Here is a 27,298-nt window from a genome sequence, read left to right as displayed (position 1 = left end):
AATAACTATAACATAGCATTTAATTATAAACTGGAATGAGCACATTAAGTTAAATATGTTACCTAAAAAATATTATGGTTTAGTTAGTTAGGTAATTTTGTTAAATAGCTACTTATAAGGCAATTTTAAAAATGGATAATTCAACATTATAGCAGGAAAAATTGCCTATGCCTTGAGATTTGCCAATATATGTTTAAACCTTTGTGCCTTATTTGAAGAAAATCTTCAGGCTAGTGTAATTTTTTATATATATATTTTGTTAGTCATTTTTAAAAATCAGATCAAAGCAAGTTGTTTAAAAACCAGGGCCGTAGCCAGGAATTTTCTCTTAGGGGGGCCAAGTGCTTACTTGGTAGGGGGGCACTATTTTTTTAAAATCAAACAAATAATTATGCATTAATAGAAATTTCCTATTTTTATTAAAAATTTAATAACAAAATAATACTATAATATGAATATACAAAACAAAATATTACTATAATAGAATACGGCGATTTTTATTTTTAAATTTTAATATAAATGAACTAAAAGATAAATTCTGCGTTATTCTTTTTTCATATGCCATTAATACTAAATTTTGTTTACGTTTATTCTTCATAGACTCTCTACTGCTCAATAAAACCATCTTTAATGTAGAGAACAAGGCCTCACAAGAAGCCGTTTATATCCCAATGATTATTGCTGCTGAGTAGCATTTATATAATTCTTTAAATGCATGAGTATATATTTTTTATACATAATATGTAAGATATTTTCAAAATTATGATTTTCTTTAGCTTTCAAAGCTAGCAATCCTTATGCTATCTTCATTTCATGATGCAGTGTTTCCATATTTAAGTTTAATAGGGATTTTAATGGGACCATTTTATCTGATAAAAAATAATCAGGGTCAAGAGGGGGCAATGTATTAAAAGATGAAAAATGATTAAAATCATCTTCTGTAAATCGGTCTAAAAAACGATCCACAAAGTTATCTATAATTTCATAATATATCCTTTTTAAAGAACTCCAATTGGAGTCTTTTTCACAATCGAATTTCTAGTTTGCTATCAACTAAAAAATCTTGGAAATTTTTAGGCGTTTTACGTACCCGTGATGATTTTTGGGGAGTAAGATTAAATTTTGATAAAAGTTTTTCAGCCTTAATCATAATCAAAGCAAAAGAATTATCACTTCTTTTATTTTTTAATATATTGATAGTAGAATCAATACAATTTTTAGCATCCACTAGATTAGTACCTACTGATTAATAATACTTATTTAGTGGATCTATTGTAATTAATATCTCATAAATTATGATGGCTAATATAATGTAATTTATATACATTGAGATAAAAGACCAGAGGCTTCGACTGAATCATGAATTGAAACCTCTGAATTAAGAGTTCTATTAGAAAAGTAAAATAATACTTTACCAATAGCCTCAAAATTCTCATAAATAATGCGAGATGTTTCCAAATGACCAATCCACCTCTGGTCTAAAAGTCTCTTAAGGGTAGTGTTGTTAAACGGCTCGTTTTGAGCCGATTTTTAAAAACGGTTAACTCAATATTTTAGCCAGGAAAAATTATTTAAGACTCGAGATTTCGCTAAGAGATGTCCAAACCTTTGTTCCTTCTACAAACAAAATCTTCAGGCTTGCGTAATACTATCCTGGATGCAATACTGAGTTAGCCGTTTTAAAAATCGGCTCAAAACGAGCCATTTAACAACACTACTTAAGGGTGTGGCCTATATATTTACAGGATACGTTAAAACGCCTGAAAAATTATACAATGAATTTGATAAATTAAAAAATTAGAAATAATAACAATATTATTATACCAATTTTGAACCACAACTTGTGGTTGTAGCAATGTATAAAAGGAACATTTTTATTTATTTTTTTTTGAAGAAGTGTTTGCACTTCTCCATTTCGGCCAGACATAACGTTTGCACCATCATATGCCTGGCTTATTATATTAGCTGAATTAATATTTAGATCATTAAGTTGCTTTAAAATGCGATCTGTATTCTTTCAGCAGAAAGACACTCTAAATTAATGATTCCTATTAAATTTTCTTGAATTTCTCCAGAAAAAATATAGCGAATTATTATGCTCAGGTTTTCACAACCTGAAAAGCATCTTTTGTCTCATCAGCCTTAAGACAAAAAAAAGGCATCTCGCTTTTATTATATTTGTCTGAAATATGTTCAAGCACCATGTCTGCCATAATGGATATTACTTCGTTTTGAATCTGTGATGATGTATACTGGGCATTTTGGGGTAAAAATTTCATAATTTTATTTAATTCAGGGTCTTTTGGATGGTGTAGGAAAACATTGCTATAAATAGCCCAGAAGAATAAATTATGTTTTCATCTTTTGCAGCATCCGTAATATTTGTTGAACCAGTCCCACGGAAAGGTAGCTCTTGTATGCTAAGAAACATCAAATCAAATATTGATTCAATATAATATTGATTACGTAATTTGATAGCTTCCCAACATTTTAGTTATTTCTGTACCTTTGTTTATATTTTGATTTTTATCATGACATATTGTAATTGAATTTAAATGAGCTTTTGAGCTCTCGTGTTTTAGAAGTCCCTTCTTGGCAGCTAACGCATTTTTCCAATTTCTGAATCCCGTTTGTCCAAATCACTTGGATTACACAAGTATTTCCTACATGGAAAACAAAAGGCAGTCAGCTTCTACACTATACTCCAACCAGTCTCGGCCTCTATACCATGATTTTTCAAATGATCTTTGCCTTCCATGGATACCTTTTTTCGCGTAATTGTTTAATTTGATTTATTCTGGCCAAGTTCACCTGGGATTTGAATTGAACCATTAGAGGACTTTTTTTTTGACACTAAAAATATTATAATTAATAAATTGTAAGGGTCATAAATAATAATGGTCATCAGGATGGGCGAAGGAAGGGCATGCTGAAAATGAACAAACACAAAATTTATCTTGTATTTAAGATACAAGTATTTGCTATACTGTAGTGCCTAACCCTGATGAAGATTATCAATAAAGTTGATCAGTAAAATTATAGATATTCAGTATTAAAAAAACTAGAAAAAGGTCATAAACATTATCTTTAAAGATTAACGAAAAAATATAATAATTTTATATTTATAAATCAATTACTAGTTGCCTCTTGACAATGAGAGACTGAGCTGCTAGATGAAGATGATTGAGTCTCTTCTTCGTCTTTATTTGATTTAAAACAAAATGTAATAATGAAACACCATAATCTCCTACTCCTATTGATATTGTCAAAAATATATAAATAGAAAAATTTGGGTTAATTTTAAACTATTTACCATCTTCCTCCTCCTGAGTGTAGTGAGGATCATTTTCTAGATTATTAGCTTCATTCATAACTTGAAATATGAGTGAATATATTTATTTTAATAATTAAAATTATTATACAAAAATGATAATATTAATAATAAATGTCTGTCTCTTATCTTATATAAAATAAATATATATGAAATAATAATATATAGGTATTGCCCTATATCAATATCATATAAGTCATGAAATAATAATATAAATTTATACTAACTATGAGAAGAATCAGTTTCTGAAATTTCTGATGTAGTATTACTAGTAGTTTGTAGAGGTGATGTTGCTTGACATTTTTCTTTAACTTAAAATAAGAGTTAATAACTGATTGTTTCTTCATAATTTTAAAATAAACGCTGTAAAATAAAATAACTAGTTATATATTATAATATAAATGTGATACCTATAGAGAATGTTATACACAACAAAAACAAATGAAAAAAAATGAATGAATGATAATTTAATATTGGGTAAAAATAAAAATAATGCATGATAGAAAAAATTTTACAAACTAGACATGTTTGTAGAATAAATATTCAAAATTTATTTTAAAAATATAAAAATAATCAATTCTAAATAGACATATTTTTTTTAGAATATTTTTGAATAAATATTCAAAATTTATATTAAAAATAGAAAAATAATCAATTCTAAAAAAAATTCCAAATTTGGGAGGGGGGCAGAGAAATTTTTGGGGAAAGATTTATTCTGGAGGCCAGGTTTGGGGGCCAAAAATTTTTTTTTTGGGGGGGGGGAGGGGCTGGGCTCCCCGTGGCTACGGCCCTGTTAACAACACTACTTATAACAGAAAGATATTAGATATTTGGAAAATACATTATGATTAGGCCTTATCTTAATAACAGTTTTATTATTTTAAATTTCTAACACCATACCACAAATATTGCAAGTAAAAATATAAGTTAATATAAAAATGTAAAAAACAACTTTAATCAATATAATATAAGCATTGTTAAATATTTTCTGATCTCTTTTTATATTTAGAATCCCCATCAAATTTGCAGTTGTATATTCAAGCTCAGTCCAAACCAAGCTGGCTGGGCAAATTTTACAAAATATTTTTATGGTATTGGCCAAAGTTTTTTAAAATGCTTCTTTAAAACTAATAATTAATCAAAATTGTCCTTCTTTATAAAAAATCATAATGGGCTAGGCCAAACCACTTTATTTTACAAGTTGGGTTAAAAAAAATGATAAAAAATCCTTGGGCCATCAGGTTGTTAAAAAGCACGGACCCGATTCATTATTTATAATGGTTCAGAGTATGTAAAAATTATAATAAAAAATTTACAAAAATTCGGTTCAGCTAATTATAAAGGTTCATAATGGTTCATTACGGTTAGAAATTTTTTTTTATTGAAGCAACACCAACGTTTAATTTATTTTTATTATAAGCATCTATGAATTATATATAAAAAAAAATATATAAGATTCAAAATAACTCATTTTTAAATATATTATAAGTTATATATTTTCTCATATAAATGAAATCATATTTGTTGTGACGTTAACATAAATTTTGCCCTGGAAAGGCCCTTTCTACAGAAACTTGTGTTGCGGGAACTATCAGTACTATAAGAGCAAGTTTATATAATTCTGGACATTAAAATTCTTTTGATTCCTAAAATATAAAAACTGAACCTGTTTAATCTTTTTTATAAAGGTTCTTTTTACTCCTTCAAAAAATATTTATATCGGTTCAGTTGAGTTTCTGATATTTATAATGGTTTAACGATTCGTTACAGTTCACTCCAGGTCTCTATTAAAAAGTGTGATTTGGGTCGATTGTTAAAAGCCAATCTGATTAAGATTTTATCCAAACTCGTTTTGCCCAAGAATTATTTATTAAATAATTTAGGACATAAATAATTTTAGAAAAGGGTTTAGGTATCTAATATTTTGTAAATTCTGTTATGACAATTAGTTTGGCCCTAACAATTATGATCAAAGGTGCACTGGGTCAATTGTAAGGTCACTTGGTCCTCTCTCTGTGCTGTTAGTAACTTGACTTTTCGGCTTATGCTTCCAGCAGGCATTGTGCAGGGGCCCTTATCCCCTAAGCTACTGACGCGAAATATCTGCCAATCAACTTGATCAAAATGAGACCTTATTTTAAAATCGCTAAATCTTGATATCCCTACCCCCCTTGAACACATGATTAAATTTTTATTGTATACACGAAAATAAAAGAAAATTTTATGATAAAAAATGGAATTATTTAATTTATAAAAATATGTTAAGGGCCCATTTCAAAATGCCATTTTCTCAGTTTAATTTTTTATTTGCATGAGTAATACTGCTGGGAAATAAATGGGATTTTTCTTTCCAATTTAGTTTTCTGGAGATATGGGTCATTGAAAAACTTAAAATTGACAAAATATACTAATTATTAAATTTCAAAGATCTCGGGATAATTCAAACTAGGGCAATTATTTAAATTCTATTATTATATTTTAATAATAAAACCCAGAGATCCAAACCAAAACGAATATCAGTTCAGGTTCGGATAAAAATAACTGTTCAAGGTTCAGATGTTCGTAAAAAATAAAAATATCAGTTCAGTTGGAACCTCTAAAAACCGGTTTGAACACTTTTGTATTCAAACCTACATTCGAATTATGTATAGGGAAGAATATTTTTTACTACATCCTTCATTTTTATTAATTGCATTGCACATATAAAATTATATTTGATTTATATATATAACAAATAAATATCAATGATTAATTTTGAACAATATTTAACTTTATTTACTTAAATTTTTTTTATTAAGCAGCATAATTAATATATTTTCAAAATTCTTCTAACTCAAATTACATCTATAATGAGATATAAATTTAATTGTTGAAAAACATATTTCCACACTAACTTGGGTAGCCGGCAATCCCAGTATGATATCAGATTTGATGTGTCATTTATAATACTATATGTAAATAAAATAATTTATATATTAGATTTTATTTTTCTCTAGGCATTATAATTTATAAGCTTAAAATATTTAATGGCAATGTACTAAAGTTTATAAAAATTATGACTGACGCTTATCAATCAAATGTGATATAAAAATCTTTAAAACAATTCGAATATAATTAAGTTATTTGCAATATACTAGTAATAATTTACACATTATTATATAAGCATAGAATCATGAGGCTGAGGCATTTTAACGATTCCGTTCAGATTAGGCTAGAAATTTTTTAGCGGTTTGGGTTGGATATACAGGTTTTTAGCGGTTTAGGTTCGATAAAAAATACAGGGTTTTAGCGGTTTAGGTTCGATAAAAAATACTGGTTTTTAGCTGTTTAAGGGTTCGGATCAGGTTAAGTTTGGATCCCTGATAAAACCCTTTAATTTAAAAATATTGAAAGTTTAGAAAAGCCACACAAATTTAGTAAAGATATGATAATATAAATAAAAAATTCGTCCAATTGTAGGTATTCGATTTAGAATCATCGTCAATAGAAGCTTAATTATATATTTCGTATTTAATATAAATAATTTTTAAAAATTAACCCTTTCTTAAACATACTATTTATTTTTAGAAATCTAACTCTCTTGATAATTTTCAGGTTTAAATCGTAAGCTACTCCATATCTGTATCTTGAGTTTGACAGTAACATTATTTCTTTTTTTTGCATCTTCGAAAATGAGCTCAAGGGTTATTTCCAAACCCTTTTTTGTCATTTTTAAGAGCGTATATTGTCCCACAAAAAATTGTTTATCATACCCAAATATTTTTTTGGTGATTAGTTCTTGGCACGACACGATGGAATTAAAAAAAGAGGCAAAAAATGTTTTGCTTGTTAAATTTTTGAGAAAATATAATTTTTTAAAAAAAACTACAATAAATTAGTATAAAATATTTTAAAAGTATCTCTTACCCTATCCCGTTTAGATCTCATCGGATCCCCTTGTAGGGGTGATTGACATTACATAATTTTAACATGCAAAAAAATTGAACATGTTAAGCTTTCAAGCTACAATATTTAATAAAAGAAAAAAGTGATATTTTTTTATATTAAAATTTTCATTTTCAAATGTTCTATTTTTTGTATGGAATGGAATAGTTCGTTGCATCGAAAGTCGAGATCAGTTTAATGAATCTGATCCAGGGTCAAATTCAAAATTTAATAAAAAATCAATATTATTAAATTCAATCGGCACCTGAACCTTGAATTATAAGATTTCTAAAATAATAAGTCATTCAAGTATTTCTATTAATATAATAAATATTTGCGAACCTAAATAAATATGTTTTAAAAAATTGGATCCTACTTTAAAATATATTATTCCTAAAAGAGATTCGAATTCTATTAATATTCAATCTACTCTATTCATTTAAATTTCTAATTATATTTTGATTACTTAAGAATGACCTTAAACTTAATATTTAAATTGGTAAGCAAAAAAAAGTACTTTTTCTTTTGAAGTGTTTACACTTCCCAGCATATTGATATAATCTAATTTATATAATTGTAAAAATATATTAAAATTTTGATAGATGAAATATAATTTTACTGGTATATCCATTTTATGGGCCTTAATTGTAGTTACATTTAATAAAGGCATTGGTGAGTGAAATAATTTTAATTCCCATTTATTTTCATGTAAAAATAATTATTTTAAAGATTTCAATATATGCATAATATCTCATAAAATTGTTTTAAATTTATAGGGTAAGTATTTTGCCCACAGCTGATTACATTTCTGTCAAAATCATTTTTTTTTTAAATTTGAAGATCTGATTTTGTCGAAAATATATTTAAATATGTTTAAAATATCATCTATCTTTTAAATTTCAGAGAGTTAGATCATAAATTTTTGGATTTTTTTTGCATTTATTTGCTAAAATTGAGTGTAATCAGAGTGGGGATTCATTCATTAAAATGCAACAGTTTACATACATAGAAGTCCCTAGTTGAAAGGAATTTAACAAAATGTGAGAGGCATTTAAGCGAAATGCTTTTCATAGGGGTCTACTACAGCAAATGGCATTTGAATGCAGCTGATTGTACACTTTTGATAAATGAATCGCAAGTCTTTGGTAGTATTAATATCTTTGGGCAATACGCGGATTGTCTGATTACGCCCATTTCCGCTAACATATTATTATAAAAATTCTATTTAAATTAAAAAAGCAATTCACTATTCTAGTTATTATCTTTTTATATAATATTCTTATCCATAAAATTATGATATTATGCTAATTAAATTCCTAAAGGTTTGAATATCGCAGATGACATATCTTTTTGCAACAATGTAAATTTCTCCTCGGGGATAAACAACAAGACGAATGAGTTAATAAATGATAAAACTTATGTTGGATCAATCATGTAATTAAAGAATTATTTCCTTAAATTATGTAATTGGAATGCTTTTATTAGTTTTCATCAGAAATAATTCACTTAAACATGAGAGCTTTATTTATTTTTAATTGCCACTTATATAAAAAACAAATCAATGACAAAATTAAGTTGTTGAGGGGGGGGGGTAGCCTTCGCAGAAGGCTAATTGAGTATATGCGTAAATCAAGAATGAGCTAATGGCACCATTGAATAATTTTAGTTATAATAAATAATCAAAATTTTATTTAAAAAAAAATTAATCTATTATTGAAATTTACGAAATGCATAACCTTGCGTTCACAGATAATGCAAATTCGCGGCTAAGTGTACAAAATATGAAATATAATAATTTTTTATTAATTTTTGCATCTTTCGCGCCAATTCGCACTAACTGTGAATACATACAGGAATAAATGCGAAAATCATTATTTTTTGAAAATTATTTTGACTTATAATGCACCCTTATTCAATAATTAAAAAAAAAGTTATAATACTTTCTTTAAAATTTTTTTATCATATGCAAATTCATACTGTTAAAACATAACAAGTCACAATATTTCTCTCTGCGCCAAGCTTTATATAGACAAATCAAAAGCCGTGTATTATAGTGTAGATGGTAAGGGTTTATACGAAATAAGATCCGCGAATGTCGGTAAGAAACTATCTTCATTTGGCACGATTGTAGATAAGCAAGAAGAAATATCCAAATTTAGACAAAACAATGAAACATACGACGCGAAAAAAATGCGAAATCTTAAAATTGTTATGACAACTTTGAAGCATCGCTTTCCAAATATATATTATAGGATAGAGAGTAACGTAAATATATTTTTTTATATCAAATTATAAATATTATACAATTTTTTTTTTTAATAGTTAAATTTTAAGATCAAGCGCAACCAATCAGTCAAAGTGTGCGGATTAAGCCTTATGGGTAATGATGTTAGGCTAAATACACGCTGCATAATTTGTCACAATTTGACCTCTTTATTTGCAAAAAGAACTAATTTAAATGAGGTACTTCGATTTTAAGGATCATATGCTATTAAACCATTGTAATCATTTTAATAAAAAAAATTAATTTTAGATTGAAATTTCGCAAATGGATAAATATGTTGAAATTAGAAGGAAATACGATGAACTGACAACCATTATTATACTTGAGGATATAAGCTATCTGACGCATGTCACAATAGTTTAAAATATATTTTATTTAAAATTTATAAGATTATGTTTAAAAAAAATATTGTTAAAAGGGTACAAATGATTCAGAAAATGTTCGAAAAAATCTTTATATGCCTAACAGTTTCCATGAGCTAAAGGTTTATTTAGAGGACTGCAATAAAGAAACCAAACCATTAAGTATGATTTAAACAAATCTAGATATTTTAATCCAATAGACATTAAAATTAAACTTGATTTATATGTATGGATAATATTAATATTATAATATAAACCTTTTAGAAAACGAAATGCGTAAATCTAATAACAAAAGAGCAAGATCTTTTGACAGGAGGATAAAATATCCAGATTATACGTTCGATCATGTTCTTAATTTAAGTAATAAAATTAAATAATTGACTCTTCATAAAATTACTTTCAATTTTATATAATAATGTTATGTTTTTTTAAGCCATAGCCTTTGACGCGAGGACTCTTTGCAAATATTGCCAAAAATTAGGGATTTACAATGTCGGAAGATTTTTTAATGAATATTATCCAAAAAAACCAAATCCTATCAACTTAAAGTATAAATTACATATGATATATATTGAATTATGCCCAAGGTAAGGGGGAAGGGATTCACTAATTATACAACGAGAGAATTTTAGAATTACTCGATATTTAAAAAAATTATCAACATTTTTTAAGCCTTGGATTTATTATGTTAGTCCACTAAGGCAAAGGAATACCAGATCATGGCTTATAAATGCAGAATGATAAGCAAACTAAAAAATTGAGCGTTACAAAATATCGTTTCCAAAAATTAGAATATTTTGTGCATTTACACATATAAACCTTAAATTTTTTTTAGTCTGCTATTACTAGTTGCATTTTCCGAGCTAATTTTCATATTATATAATAATAATAGGTGTGTAAATATAATCTATTTAAAATAAGTCCTTATAATTTTTTATAACTAATATATGTATAATTTTAATATATTATTTAATGACTACAAAATGCTCAATTTCTCAAATGTTAAAAATCACTTTTATAGCAGTTGAGTAAGTCTCTCCATGAGCTTGTCTATATCTATGAAATACAGTTGTCCGATATTGTCAAGAAATTAGATGCAGGGCTGGAACTAAAGATTTTTTTGTGGTTGGGAGGGGGGCAACTTTTTAAAAAAAAACTTGCATATTTTGATCAAACTCTTTCTGTTATTTTTTTTCCCATGCGCTAATATATTAGGCTTGTTATTTTTAAAATAGGATTCGCGAATAAGTTGTTAATATGAATTACGTATTAGGTATAAAATTTATTATAATATAAAATATTGGGCAAATATTTTTATGCATAATTTATGTATTAGAAAAATGGCTTTACTGTAATGAGCGTTTAACAATAGATAGGTGTCAATGCCATTTTATAGTTGGTCGTCATTTTTTCTGATTTTTATTTTTGATTAATAAAGCTGCTAGCGAACCTAAATTGAATTTGTTTAATCTCTAATTTTGAGTTATTTCTCTCAAATAATACAAAATATATATCTAGCTTACAATTTATTTACTAACTTTCTTGATAATATAGGGCCCAGGGTTAAACAAATAAATCAGGGATCTAAACTAAACCTGAACCTGTTATAACCGTTATTATTTACTTATTCTAAACCGAACCTGACCTTTAAAAATGATTTCCCTCGAACTTAAACCGAACCTCAAAAGAGACCTCTTTTAAAGATTTAACAATCAGTCAGTAGCTATTTATCGCTTTGACGTTGCCATTTAACAAAATTAGCGTGTACAGAATAGTGTTGTTAAACGGCTAACTCAATATTTTCACCAGAAAAATATTGCCTTATCCTTGAAATTTCGCTAATAGTTGTCCAAACCTTTATTCCTTTTAAAAAAAAAATTTCAGGCTTGCGTAATATTATACTGGATGAAATATTGAGTTAGTCGTTTTTAAAAATCGGCTCAAAACAAGCCGTTTAACAACACTAGTATAGATGTGTTCTCAACCATAGAATTTATTCTTTCTCATCATAAATATAACTAAGATTACTTGAAAATATTTTATTTTTACATACTGTTCAATATTATTATTTTTTGCTGCAACCGGGTTTTTAAGGTTCAACCCGAGCCGATATTCATATTTTTAAGAACCGAACTTGAACCTTTTTATTTTATATCCGCACTTAAAGTTTTGAAAATCCTTATTTAATAAAAAAAATTGGCATGGTTAGCAAGATGGAAATATTTATAGAAGTGATCTACTACCTTTTTAAAAAAAATTAAAAATGAGTAAATAGATTTTATAAGCTTTTTAATAATCAAGCAGCAACCAAATGCTAAACATTTGGGATAGGTTCTAAATCGCTAAAAACAAATATCGCTAAAAATTAGGAATCTCTTGATGATATTTCCCTCATTTTTAGCGATTTTTTTTTAAAAAAACTCAATTTTAATACAAGTGTTTACTTCTCTAGCATTTATTAATATTAATTTCAAATTTACTAGGAAATATAAGCGGGATTCCTAATTTTTTTTTGTTTTGAGAGATTTTTAAATTTAGCAATTTAGAATGGGAACCAAGCATTTATAATTTAATCTATTTTTAAATTTATTTCTATTTTTATTGCTATTGAAAGAACCTTACAAAAAAATGAATAATTAAGTAAACCGTGACTGATATTGACATTAAAAAAAATAAATATGCTATAGCTAAAAAAAGAATAAGATGGGAATAAAGCGAATATAAATATAAATATATCAATTGGAGTATATTAAATATTAAATAAAAATAAGATGAACTGAATTTAAGATCTTATAAATAAATAATAATAAAGGTAATTTATTGAAACTGATATAGTTAGCTCTGATTATAAATTGTGCCTCTTTGTTAGGGAAAGTTCAGTTTCAAGATAGTACCCAATATGCATATCCAACCTAGCACAAATTTTAATAACTTCATATATACTATTACTCGATTTTGCAAAAAATATGCATATAATGTATTTTAAATGCAATTTATAATTAATTAAATAAAGTTCCTTTTTTTAAATGCGATTATGCACTTTTTTAAAATATTACATACTTCCGTTTAATTTAGCTTCTAGAAAGGACTAATTTTTCCATAAACAGACCGGGTTTTTACGAGTTGATTCGATTTTTTAAAACTCCAGACTTGGCTTACAATCCTCTATTAATGTAATCTGTTTGACAATTTTTCTCTAATACCAACTGCTCACTTGGATAAGGTTAAGGCGCGGTTTACAGGGTTCACAAGATATGAGGGATAATAATAATATATAATAAAAACTGCTTGAATAATTTGCTATATATTGTCCATTAGTAGCCTGAGTTTACTTAAATTTATAACTCACATATAAACGAATGAAGTGATGTGACTACTTGTCAAATCTGCAGATTAGTGATATCTGACAGGTAAAACCCATTAATTATATTTAATTTTCTCTTACATTGATATGCCAAAAATCTTTTTGCTATTAAAATATAGTAATTAAAATATTTACCGTTTGTTATGTTTTTTTTGTACCATTACCATACGCCTTTTTTAAAAAAAAACTATTGAAATGACTACAATTTTTAAAAATACACTTCCAAAGTATACTTGTGCAACATTAGACCACTTTACAATTCTCTGATTTATTTAAAACCTTGAGCTTAAATATTTTTTTTTAACCAAATTATTTATCACCATATTAATACAATATCGTATTATTTATTTTGCCAATAGATTAATGAAATGTTTTATCAGACACAAAATATTTATTTACAAGATCTAATATATTATGTATATATTATTATAGGAATATATTATTAAATTATACTGGTGATGTGTTCGGCGAGTTTGAAGGTTATTTTATTAAGGAAACATCTTTCAACCCAAACGAAGAAAATAAAACAATTATGAACATTTTTTTACAGGACGATATTGAAAATATCCATAATATTGTTTGGGGTAAAAATAATTACAGTCTGATAATCAACCACGAAGTAATTTTCCAATTTTAGAATAATAAAAAAAAGTATTTATTAGGCTTCTTTGACCCTTACTACTGAAAAATTTGATGAAAAATGTGAAATGGAATTAATCAATTTGCGGCCATCGACGATTTTACGTACAACTCTTCCTTGTCCCGATCTTTCTCCGGTAAAATATTTCACATAGTTAGATTTAAGTAATATATATATTTATTTGTCTATTTTTTTAAACGAAAAGTTGACTTTAACTCAAAGAAAGGATGGTGTATTGGTTCATTATATTAATCCTATCAATAACAAGAGGGCCGGCTTGTTGTATAAAGATCATCTTTTACTAAGAATCGATTGCTCTGGCAGAAAAATTGACTTAAACTTAAACTCTGAACAAGGACCAGATATTGTATTGAGCAAAAGACTTCAGAGATGCTAGTCACCCGATGAAGGCATTATCTTTCCTTATTTATAAAACACGAGATTAACTCGATCAAAATTTAGCAAAAATGAAAATTAATTTTTAAAAAGGGCATAAATCTATCAATTTAAAAATTATATTACTACTTAAAATTGGATTAGAAAAATTTATTAAATCGCAAAAAATCTGGAAAATAAATTAAAAAAATAATTGGAGAATATTTTACTCTTTTAGTTTACTTCTACCAAAAATTAATATCCGCCAATCAAATACTTTGATATAATTTAAAATTTGAATATAAGGAAAACACCCTTTTAATTATTATTAATTAGAGGCTTATATTATTTAACGAAGAAAAAAAGATAACTAAATGGTGATTTAAAAATTTTTTATTTCATTTATTAATTTCAACAAGGTTTAGAATATTTTGCTAAAAGTGAGATACAAATTTTTACGTTTTATTTACTATTTTAAAAAGTTACAATAAATTGTGTTGACATTTATAAGTTTTATTTAATTTAATTATACTTAACTTTTGAAAGTTTGGTTAAAATTTATTTCTAAATATTTTAAATACATCTTGTCATAATGTATTGGAATCTATAGCAAAACTGTTTATAAATGCGTACTATACTAGAATTATATACGGTTATAAAAATAATCTTGAACTCAAAATCCCTTAGGGGGAGATAAAATAATAGATCTATGTATTTTTATTATAATCTCGTATCAGCCTACATAGCCAAAACATCCAACACAACCGTACAGATGACAGTTTATGTATCGGACTAGTGTTGTTAAATGGACCGATTAAGATTTTAGCCAAAATAATATATGTAAGCCTGACAAATAAAGGTCTAAACCTTTCTGCCATTTATGAGAAAAGTCCCCAGGATTAGATAATATTATTTTGATTAAAATCTTAATCGGGTCGTTTTAAAAAATTGACGCAAATCGGGCCGTTTAACAACATTATATTCGACAAATTTTTTTAACAGAGTCACTGAGAAACAATAGGGAGTGATGGTAGAAGTAGAAGCCCCTGACTCCAGATAAATATATGAATTTAATAATTTTTGCAATTAATATAGGTAATGTAATTTTAGAATAGTTTTGTAAATATTATTAATCAGTGGCGTAGTTACGGAGAGGAGCAAATTTTTTTATATAGATTGTACGTTCAAAAGACTCAAAAGTGATTAAATTTAAAATAAATACCATGAATATTTATATTTTTTTCTGGTTTTGATATTTGTGGAAGGATATTATATTACTATTGAAATTATTCTGGATAGTATTATTAAAAAGTCATGAGAATAATCAACTAAATTATAATTACATATTATTGATGCATTTAAAAAAAATATTTATTATATACTATCGAAGATATGGTTCCCCCAGAGCAAAAAATTTTTTAGATCATATGTTCAAAAAATACTTGTTTATACATTATTCGTGAAATCTCTAGGCTTGAGCAATATTTTTTTGGTTAAAATATTGAGTTTGCTGTTTATAAAAATCGGCTCAAATCGAGCCGTTTAACAACACATGTTTTTAAGATAAACCCGGCCAAAGGCCGGGCAAAAGGGCCGAAGACCCGTTAAAGGGGGGTCTGGGGGCGAAGCTCCCCAGGCTTTTATATGTATGGACCCCTCTAAGGAAAATTCCTATCTACGCCACTGTGATTAATTATGCCAAAGCGTTTTACCCGTTAAATAGGACTTTGTCATATTTGAATTTTTTACCAGCGATCTATTTTATTCATTAACGAGGTTTATGTTATATTTTTTGACAGCCCAGAGATTTCTTTATGACTATCAATATCTTGTAAACTGGATAGACAAGAAAATGAACCGGTCGTCCTGTAGTTTTAAAAGAATTTATTTTATATCTTATGATATTATAAGATATTAGCACTATATGCAATTATTATTATTTAAAAGAATAATATTAATAATTTTTGTTTTCGTTAATATATTTTTTTTTTATTTTTTATTTTTTTTATGGATTAGATACTTTATTTAAATAACAAATTTCACAAATTTTTCATTTACGAATTATAATTAAAAAAATATATATAAAAACTAATAATATATTAAAAATGAATTAAAAAATATATATGTGTAAAAGAGAAATGAGATAAAAAAAAATAATAAAATTTTTTTTAAAAAAGGGAACAAATCACCCTAGAGAAGAGTGAATGCTTAAAAAATTGGACCGTAAAATCCTTCATTGGGGTCCCCTGAGATCTGCCTCATTTTTTATTTATTAGGAAGAAAAAATAATATAAAATAAAATGCTTGGTGTTTTCCTGAGTTGGGCAGGTCCTCTTGAAAAGGAATCTAGATACAGATACAGATTCTCTATGAAAAAATGAATCTTAGATATAGATAAAAGTATCTTTTACAAAATATCAAAAAGATACAAGATAAAAGATACTTGTATCTTTTACTTAATTAGAGTATCTTAAATACAATATACTTTTAAATTATCATTACCAATTTAGAATAGCTTATAAAATACAGTTTTTACTATTTATTTGTGAAGAACCATACACATATAATAAGAATGAATATTTACAATAATTAATAAAACATTTAATAATAAGTTAATTTTAATAATCAGGCACCTTAGAATAGAATGAGAAGGGAGACTCGTATTTTTAATGGTAGTTGAAATATTAATTTGTAGAATATTTAAAATACATTCATTATAAGAATCAAATCTTTGAAATAATTTATCCTTAGACCTTTGCCATTTCGGGGTACTTGACATTGTATCAAAACTAAATAACCTTAATTGGAGCTGATAAAGGTATTGCAGTATTATATGTATAAAAAATTTCCTTAATGGATGGATAATTAAGCATTTATAATATATTTCGACTTAATATAATTTAAAACCTCCAGCTCAATGTTTTTTGCATTATTGAACTCAGCATCAGCACCATTTGTTTCACCAAAAGAAAAATATTCATCATTTTCTATATTAGATGTTAATCTATTGGTTTTATAGTTTCAACTTGATTATATAGTCTGGTTCTACATTTAGGGCTTCTTTTATTATTATTTATTTTATTATCCAACTCAATCCATAAGTTCTTAAAATATGGATGTGATATTGATGTCAAAAAAGCCACATTATCAAATCATAGTAAAATATTTTCTTAAAATCTTTTGCCTATACCATCTTGGGCAGCTTTTAATAAAGGTAGACAATATTGTAAACTTGAATTTTTAAGATAACCTATGTCCCTTTTAACTACACATAAATAATATACTTATAATGTTTAACAAAATTATGTTTAACCCTTTATCATTTTTTTGTTTAGACAGGTTTTACATCTAGCCTGTAAATTGTCTTTTTTAACTTTTATTTAAAAAAAATTTTCATAAATTTTAAGATTGGAATATGATTCAGGGGAACTTATTTCTATAAATTAAATTTCCCTCCAATGAGTGTTAATCATCCTACAAATTAAAAATATTACATAAAATTGGTAATGATATATTATATGTTACATTAATATATAACATATAATATACACTTATTTCGTTTTTGTTATTTTTTTATCTTTCTACCCTAATATGAGTGGTAAATTTTCCAGGTAATTTTCGCTGTCAATTACAAAATTCTCGAAGTAAATAAAATATAAACTATGATATGTAAAATTTTAAACATGAACATTAAAAAGAATCTGTATCTGTATCTTTTGTCAAGAAAATAAAAATGAAAAAGATTCAAGACTCTTTTCAGAATAAAAGATCTTAATAGAAATATGAAAAAGACACTGAGTACAAGATGCAAAAGGATCTTGTATATTAGATACAAGTATTCGCGGTACTTCCCAACTCTGGTGTTTTATAGAAATTAAAGCTTTTAACTTACGACTTGTTGCTTTTGATTATAAATATTCTTTTAAATCCCAAAATAAAATAAGATACATTTTTATTTGAATCATTTTATTTTTTAAAAATACGATAATTAAAATAATATTCCTACCATTGAACTATAATATATAGAGAAGAGATATTTAAAGAAATTGACTCTGAATTCAACATTTCTAAATTAAATCGGCATTATTTAGATAACCCCTGAATCTTCTAAAAACCTTCATGGTCCTTCCGAACTCTGCGGGTCACTGTATTGCCACCATGGCTAATAAATTTTAATGGGTAATTTTATTTGCCATAATCGCATTTTATATGGGTAAAATGCATAACTCGCTAAATTTAGAGATATAGAAAATAAAATCCTGGAATGGGACTAAAGAAAATATAAATAATTTATATGAATATATTAAAATTAAACGTAATTTATTAGAACATTTATTTTACGTAGTTTTATAAAAAAAATCGGATTAATCCCAGCCAGAAATATAACTTTTTTTAATATTCAGGCATTTTTAAACTTTAGTCCTACCATTACTTAAATAATAAATGACCAATATAAAGAGATAAAATTTTTCCTTAAAGTTTCTCGTTCCGTGTAGAAATTTATTCTACAACCAATTATTTTTTATTTATAAATATAGTTTTAATTAGGTTGTAAAGAGGTTTCTCCAAAATGAAGCCTCTTTTTTCACTTTTATAAAAAAATATTTATTGAAAGCATTAGCGGTACATATATTTATTTTGTGATTTATTAGAATAAAATTTATTTTGCCAAGTATTTAAAAAAATTGAATTAATCCCATACTTATTAACAAATGTTTGGAGGAATTAACTTTTTTAATCCTAGCATTACTTAAAAAATAAATAGTCAATATAAAGCAATAAAAAATTTTTCTTAAAACTTCTCGTTCTAAATAGAAATTAATTTTACAAACCAATTAATTTTATTTTAATATATATAGTTATTAGGTTGAAAAAATTTTATGTCGGCTTGGTTCTTCTATTTTTAAATGGTGTCACGCTTAAAAATATGATTTAAAAAAAATATAGGTGTCAAATATTTTTAAAGTCAAAACAAAAATTTTAGAATAAAACTTATGTCAGACTTCCTAACAATCAAGAATATAAATTGGTCTTCGTACTGGTTGCCTTGCAATATCCTTTATCCTTTCACCTGTTTCCTTTGCGAGATCAGAGTTGAAGAAAATGGAATCATGCATTACAATGCTAATTTAAAGGCCGCCATCCTAGGCATAGCGCAATTGAGCCAACATATCATGCATTCTCTAGCCCTTAGGTCTCAATACTTCCAATGGTATGAGACAAGATGGTTTAACCTTAATTCCATGGGAAAGGGATATCCATTTTGATTGGGAATACATTTGTTTAGACATCTAACATCCACGAAAATTCCCTTTCGGGGGCGGAAAAAAAACTCAGAGTTGAGCAATATTAAATTCGTTCCTGTTGTTACATCAACCCTCGGAAGCTTCGACAACGAGGCATTTAACTCCCTGGAAAAGATAGGATAATAAATTACCCAACTCACTAACGATCATAAAGAATATTTATATATTCGCCAGAACATTGGTTTAAAAGTTTTATGTCCAAATATTACAATTAAAATCCATCTTTTATGATAGTATTTTTGTTAGCCTTTTATTAATTTTATATTATTTATTTTATAATATTATAAAAATATTTTTTAGTTATATTTATTAATTTTTTTAGATCAGTAGTCGACGAACATTTATAATGATTTAATTTGACTATTCATACATTCAATATACTTATATTTAATATTTCAAATGCCTGTGAGATAGATAACCTTTATATTTTATTAACTTAAAATTTCATTTTACCATTATAATTTTATTGTAAATATATATATTGGGATATGGAATCTATGGGGATTCGGAATCTTTCGATTTTGAATCATTAAAGGCGATTTTAAAAATCTGTTTTAATAGGACTTGTATTTCAATAGAGTTCCTTGCCATAAACTTTAGAAATACTCCTAATTTATATTAATTTTTATATGGATTTTTTTTATAAAGTAAAAAAAATACTAAAATATCTATAGAGGAAATTGGCTGAAATTAAGGTAAATATATTTTCGGTTAAATTGGATTCTAAATTTTTTTAAATCGCTCTCGATAAAGAATTTGACATCGAGAGATTTCAAATCCTCAAGAATTCCGGGGGTGGAAGTGTTTCGCGCCTCCTAAAATATTTGAAGAGCCAAATTTTAAATTTTTTTTATTATACCAAATATAATTTTGATAATGTTAGCTAAAAAAAGGTATTGGATAATGTTAGCTTAATAAAAATATAATTTTGAAATTTTTTTCCCCTGAGATTGTAAAGGCTAGTGACATCCCTGCCTCAAGATGTATTGATATCAGCCCAATTTTAAATAAATAATGTGAAAACTGAAAGAGGATATCTCTTGAAAGAGGCTTACAATGAACCAATGTATTGTTTGTATTCCGAAATTCAAAATGTAAGTCAATATCAGGTCTTTAAAAATAAATTTTAATAAGTGCTTAAAATTGATTTATAACTTGCCGAAAAAAGGGTTAATGAATCAGAATCATGAATTTTATAAATCGCTACGAACATACTATATTAGGGTCTGGTTTAAAAGATTTAAATCACGATTAAAATAGATAACTTCTATAAAAAATTATAATTCAGATCAATTTTCCTTTTACTATTAATATACATTTTTCCTTTAAGTTTATGCTTAAAATTATTTTATTTTTTTTTGGTAAAATATGATAAACCCTGTTAAAAAAAATATTATTTAAATATCTGCCATGTTCAATAGATAGTGGATTCAATATTTTGACGACACTGAGATTAATTGATGCCGTTATAAATAGTTTATTATAAATCATATTAATTAAAATAATATTTTTTCGAAAGTAGGCATATTCAAAAACAAATAGAGATCGATTAGAGCATTATTCGTATTCGAAACGGTTAATTATTCGACGAATATTGGTTTCGTTTTTGAAACTCAAAATATATTAAAATTATAATCAATTCATTATTACTAATTTAACAATGGTTTCCGAAAAACAGATGTTTATTAATAAGATGAATGTATTTTCGATTGATAATTTTGACTCGATTATTTTCTTCCAGGGTATATCATATCATAAAATCTAAATCTCAAATAATCAATTTTTTTACCAACCTTGTTTTAGGTTTTTTATTTAAAAAAATAGATATACTTTCACTTCATAGATGACATTAAGGTTGTCTATATCTTATTCATTTTATTTACAATAAACTTCGACTATCCCAAAGATGATACAAGTTTAGTGTCATTTTACTAATATTTGATTTTATAGATGGCAAAATTTGTTTTAATATAATTTAAAGAATTAAAGTAAATTACTACTATCCGAAAGGTGATATAAGTTTAGTTATTTTACTGATATATTTCATAGAACGCATTAAAGTTGTTTAAAATTTTTAATTAAAATAAATCACGATTATCCCAGAGGTGACAAAAGTTTAGTAGCATTTTATATCTGAAACAAAACAATGACTAAATCAAGTATAAACAAGATAAAAAAAATATTTCCAATAATTTTTTAAGGGAATAGAAAGGTCTGAGTGTATAATTATTTTTAAATATTAATATCTGTATACGATATTTAATTTTGATGCACTTTCCTCCTTGTTTACCTTGGTTGGGTGACGTAACTTATATATAAAATTACTTGTGAGGAGTGATAATTGTCATGAGATATACCTCTATGCCATTTTGATGCACTTTCCTCCTTGTTTAGCTTGCTTATTAAAATAAGAGAGAAAATACATGAGTATTACTAAGGTAAAGAAGGCGAAAAGTGGGTCAAAATTTACTAAAACAGATGTCTCTACTCTCAGAAGAACTAAGAGTACCCCCTAACTCTAAAGGATGTGATTAAAAAGGTATGGTAGATTTAATTCTGAACAGCGCAAAACAATTCCTAAAATTTTGGTAGCCGCCTACACTGGATTCAGAAGATAATGGAGTTATTTAAAAAACAATATGCAATAGCAATTCATAATAACTTAAAGATAAGAATATTTACATAATCATATAAAATTCAAATTTAAATTATTGCCAAATTTATAATATTTCATTTTTAAAATAATTGATCCTAAATTACATCGCTTTATCTTCCTTTCAGCTCATAAATATGACATGTGCAAAAAAAAATTTTTTAAAAAAATTAATTTCAAAGAATTGTGATTTTTATATATTTTTTATTATAAATAAAAAAAAGTCATATTTTTATTTGAACGAATATATTCGCATGATAAATTTCTTTGATTAAATATAAAAAAAACAAGAATATATAATTTCCGCGTATACAAAATATTTGGCTATATTTATTAAGTAATAAGTTTCGATTTTCCACGATTTAATATAAAACTTGATATTACATAATTTATTGGCTTGAATTTTTTTTAAACTAAATCCAAAATAAAATGCAATATTTAGATTTTTGACAAAACTCAAGCTCACTTTAAAACTCGTAATAATTACTACATTTTAGAAATGAATATTTTGGTGATTAGAGTTGTTTTCTAGAAGAAAATCAATTTTTTGAAGTGTTGGGCGGTAAGTTGAGTGAAGATGTTGGTATAGGATACGCGGGTCTTGTGCTATATTGATTTGACAAGAATAAAGGACCTCTTCCAGATTTCGATCCTTTTTTCGATGACCAACGACTTTAAAGTTTTTTTAATAAAAGTTTCAAAAATATAAAATTAAAATTTTTATTAATATGAAAGTTTCGCAAATTATATCATTTAAAAAGTTTCAAATTACATAAATATACACATAAGACAATAATGGTAAATATATAGCTTAATACGCTTTAAAAACTTATTTAACACAATATGGATTAGAGATCTGTAAAACCAGGCCCGAAGATAGGGCAGGACAATTTATATATAAAAATGGGACCAGGCCTCCAAAATATTTGATTTCTCGTAAAATTAAAATGGGCATTTACATAAATATACACATAAGACAATAATGGTAAATATATAGCTTAATACGCTTTAAAAACTTATTTAACACAATATGGATTAGAGATCTGTAAAACCAGGCCCGAAGATAGGGCAGGACAATTTATATATAAAAATGGGACCAGGCCTCCAAAATATTTGATTTCTCGTAAAATTAAAATGGGCAAACCAAGGCATTGAAATTTTGATAGAATTTCAAGCAAATATTTTTATTAATACTATTTGAAAGTAAATTATAGAATGCTTATTTCTATATATTTTAGGAGCTGTCTAATTAAAATAGGAAATCTATAAATTATATAGTATATTCACAAGAAATTAAATATGTTATTTATGATATATTCCAAATACAAATATAGATATTATAACACAAATCTATAATTTGTTACAGAAATAGATAATCATAGAGTGGAGATAAAGAATCTTTGTCACTTAGGAAAATTAGATTTAGACATTTATAAAAAAAAGGCAGCTGGAAATCTCGCCCAAAATATTTTTTGCAAAATTTAAATGGGCGGCCAAAAATTTATTTTTATAAAATTGGCCACTGGACGGGCTGGACAAACATGTAAATAACGGGCAGGGCTTTGCAAATCTCTGATAATAGTTAAAAACAATTTTCATGGTTTTACGATTATCTATCAAATTTAATAATGACATAATTGTCTAATTTCCTAATAAATGAAAAATATTCACGCACTCATAATAAGGTCTCTGAGGAATACTATGACCGTAAAGACGAGGTGCTATGGGAATATGGGGAGATGGAATCAAGGAAGGGTGAGGTGGTAGCATCAAGCCAGGGGGAGGTATATGTGGCGGATAAAAGTGGTGGTGTAAAGGAGGTATTCTCCGATTATGGTGACTTGACGAAATAGACAGAGGAGTATAGGTATTGTCGATTCTTAAAGATGGTGAAAGGGGTGAGTCGACATTATGAGTTTCATCGTCGTAATCAAGGCGATGGTTTTTATCATCGTCGTTCTCATTTTTGTAATAATGGGAGCCAAAGCCGCGACGGTTGTAATCGTGATGTGCCTTAACGAGCAATAAAAAAATTTCAAATTTATATTAAGGATGCATTAGGCTAATAGCCCATTAACTAGGGGTCAAGTTACCTTTACATTATTTCAGTAATCTTTTCACCTTGAATAATAACCCGTTTTAGATAATATATTTTTCCCTGTTGATTTCAAGTTCCCAGTATCACTTACAATTGTTCTAACCAAGGACCCAGGATAAAGTAAACCATAAAACCGAAACGAATTATTTTTCAGAACCGCAAAAATTTATAACTAAATTTATTAAAAGATGCAAAATAATTTTATTGAACCAGTTAAATCCCGTTTTGTTTCAAATATCTTAATGGTAATTTGAGGCGTTTGTTAATTAAATCGAGACTAGAGATCTGCAATGTTTTCACTCATTGTTTAAAAAATTTATAAACCCACTCATTGTCCATTTATCTAAAAAATTTGTTTAACCTGCCCGCCTGCCCAATGTTGAAAAATAATTTTCATGATTTAGTTTGGTTCTTTATTTTTTACTAATAAAATATTCATTATGATATTAAAAAAAATAACTTTTAATAAATAAAAGTCTGCTCTGTTAATTTCACCCAAAAAATGCTTAAAATTCATCAGCCTATTGTTATATAAAGATTTTTATTCCCACCCTTATGTTTAAAATCTTTAAGAAAGCCCGCCCATCTTTTCGTAGAATGGGCGGTTGGGGTAAACCCACCTATTGCAGACTTCTAATTTAGACTTTACTTTTCAATCTATATTATTTCTTTTTTTAATACGATTAAATCATGCATTCAACTTGTATTCATTTATTTGAAAACACTATAAAAAAGAATTGCATCACTATATATAATGGTCCACATCTGGTTTTAATATTTTAAATGTTTATTAACCAATTTTAGGAAATAAAAAAAGTTAGTTATATCAATTTATCTTTACACTGTGACAGGACTTTTCATCCCTGTTTCTAGCATATTTCCTATCACGACGTTCAGAAGTTGCCGAATGATGGCGTCTATTAGTGGTTTTATATTGTATGGGCGAATCTCCAGCTTGCGCGTCAATTTCCCCTTCCTCTTTCTCCTCCATTACTTTCTCCTTTTCTTTGTCATCCTCAATAGCTAGAATTATTGAATCTTCCTTTTTTAAAGACCCGATCATCGTGCTAGATTGATCTTCTGAGGGTTCGGAGTATCTTTTACTTCTTTTTGTTTTAGTTTTAAAAAAAAATTTGTATTTATTTAACTTTGATATACATGTGCATCGAGTTGAACTCAAAAGGGGAAATAATACCCCACGCAAAAATTTTATTTAAAAATAAAGCCAAAAAAAATATTTTAGAAGAAAAGTGTGAGGTATAGTAGGGTAATTGCTCCATTTCTAGCAGGGGCGGGTATTTTACTTTTTTGAAAATGTAACTCAACTTTTGAAGAAAGCTGAAATAAATTAATTCGCGCCTCAATGCTTGTAGAATTTTCTTTGGCATGCGAATTAAGCCAAATTCGGCATTACCCTACCTAGGCTTATAAGTCATATTTAAATGTTTTAACAAATTAAAAAGATATTAATTAATATTTTAAAATAAAGACATTTTTCATTGAGAATCACATGTACAAACGTATTTTATTGTTATTAAAATACATTATTATAGGGTTCTAACTTTCACATAAAGACCATGCATCTATGTAGAGCATCATAAGAACTATATTTTATTACATAAAAAACATATGGGATCCCCTTAAGGGTACAATTTTTATCATAACATGTAGTTAGAACCTTAAAATAATCAAGCAACGACTTATTTATAAGCGAATAACATACTTAAAGCCCGCCAGCCCAAAATTTACATTATTCTAAAATGAATTAAAGCATGAAAGCAAATTAAATAACTTACAAGCGAAATAAGGCATTGTACTACATCATTCATTCGATTAAAAAAAGCAAAGCTTGCATATATTTCAAAAGTTGATTTTTTAATATTTTTTTGAAGCATATAAAAGCAATGATAATTGAGTTAATGATTTATTTATCCGTCTTTTCAAAAAATAAATAAATACAATATGATTCAAAATAAGAATACTTTTCAAATTTCATTTATTAATTATGGCACTTAATTCAATAAATATTATAATTAATTATATAAGGTGTATACATTTTGATATTTATACAAGCAAAAATGATAATTTACAAATTATAAACATCATTACAAATATTTGTGTCGTACATAATTCACAAAAAAAATTTTTTTTTATAAATTTCTTATAATTTTTTTTAAGGGATGAAGTCAAATTTAATAATTTTCCTATAAATACAGTGATAATTCCATAAGTTTTTTTTTAATTATAATTTAAATGAGTGATTTTTACTGCTTTTTTTTCCTTTTCTCATCTTTATTCGATAGAGAATCTGTTTTGGCGTTATGTGTGGATGATGAGGGTCTTTGATTGTATGAGTTAGTATAATTCCTTCTAAAAGAAGTAGTAAAATTATAATAGTCTAATATAGGGTTGTTAAAGAGCCCGATTTGGGTTGATTTCTAAAAAAGACCGATAAATATTTTAGCTTTATGTGAAGGCCTCGTGATTTGGCAAATAGAGAATGAACCCTTTCAATCTATGAGCAAAATCTCCAGGCTTGCGTGAAGGGCTAAAATCTCAATCGGGTCGTTTTTAAAGGGCTATTTAACAACCCTAGTCTATGATTGTTTTTTTTAAATTGAAAATAAATATATAAATTTAAGTTCTACAAAAAAGAAAAGATTAATGGTTGTTCGCTGATCTAAAAATCAATATGGCCAAAATCTAAAAAACAATAATATAACTTTATTCAAAATCAGGGCTGTGAACTCTCCTTCTAAGTCCAGATTTGGTCACTGAACCAGACTTGGATTCAGGATTCGTGACCCAGAAAATAAAGACTTATAAAATTTAGTAAAAAACAGAAATATCAGTTTTTTATATACTTTATTTTACTATATTTAGCCCTTATACCATAAAAATAATTCATCATTATAATTACAATATAAGCGAATTATAAAAAAATGTATTTTAAATAATTAA

The 27,298-nt window shown here is 26.5% G+C and overlaps 2 protein-coding genes across 3 annotated transcripts in view; one reads left to right on the top strand and one right to left on the bottom strand.

Annotated features, from left to right (window-relative positions):
- Nucleotides 1-9,180: 9,180 nt before the first annotated feature.
- On the top strand, nt 9,181-14,391 carry LOC135922166 (uncharacterized). Of its 2 annotated transcripts, none has more exons than XM_065456592.1 (9): nt 9,181-9,515; nt 9,578-9,718; nt 9,789-9,896; nt 9,958-10,063; nt 10,166-10,261; nt 10,335-10,449; nt 13,698-13,884; nt 13,928-14,041; nt 14,111-14,391. In XM_065456592.1, exons 2-9 carry the CDS (start codon nt 9,632-9,634, stop codon nt 14,300-14,302), a joined length of 1,005 nt encoding a protein of 334 aa, XP_065312664.1. In that variant the 5' UTR covers nt 9,181-9,515; nt 9,578-9,631; the 3' UTR covers nt 14,303-14,391. The 2 variants fall into 2 exon arrangements, with proteins under 2 accessions (XP_065312664.1, XP_065312663.1); XM_065456591.1 differs by having other exon boundaries at nt 9,181-9,520.
- Nucleotides 14,392-22,548: 8,157 nt separating this feature from the next.
- Nucleotides 22,549-27,298, bottom strand: part of LOC135930784 (chromodomain-helicase-DNA-binding protein 1-like) — a 29,582-nt gene continuing 24,832 nt past the window's right edge. The window contains exons 34-37 of the mRNA XM_065467572.1: nt 26,606-26,707; nt 25,179-25,443; nt 23,915-24,252; nt 22,549-22,911 (exon numbers count right to left, since the gene is read on the bottom strand). Coding sequence (XP_065323644.1) covers nt 22,779-22,911; nt 23,915-24,252; nt 25,179-25,443; nt 26,606-26,707 — 838 coding nt within the window. The 3' untranslated portion in view covers nt 22,549-22,778. The remainder of the gene's footprint in view (nt 22,912-23,914; nt 24,253-25,178; nt 25,444-26,605; nt 26,708-27,298) is intronic.

The sequence above is a fragment of the Gordionus sp. m RMFG-2023 genome, chromosome 1 (assembly GCF_954871325.1).
Source record: "Gordionus sp. m RMFG-2023 chromosome 1, tfGorSpeb1-WG-v2, whole genome shotgun sequence".
Taxonomy (NCBI): Eukaryota; Metazoa; Nematomorpha; class Gordioida; order Chordodea; family Parachordodidae; genus Gordionus; species Gordionus sp. m RMFG-2023.
Note: the sequence above shows the minus strand (reverse complement) of the source record. Positions and strands in the feature narration are given on the sequence as shown.

Excerpts from the sequence above, each read along its gene's own strand:
- LOC135922166 (XM_065456591.1), top strand. The coding sequence starts at position 9,446 with ATGCGAAATCTTAAAATTGTTATGACAACTTTGAAGCATCGCTTTCCA. Across the intron at positions 10,262-10,334 it reads CGATCATGTTCTTAATTTAA|CCATAGCCTTTGACGCGAGG; the intron begins GTAATAAAATTA and ends TGTTTTTTTAAG. Across the intron at positions 13,885-13,927 it reads GTCTGATAATCAACCACGAA|GCTTCTTTGACCCTTACTAC; the intron begins GTAATTTTCCAA and ends AGTATTTATTAG.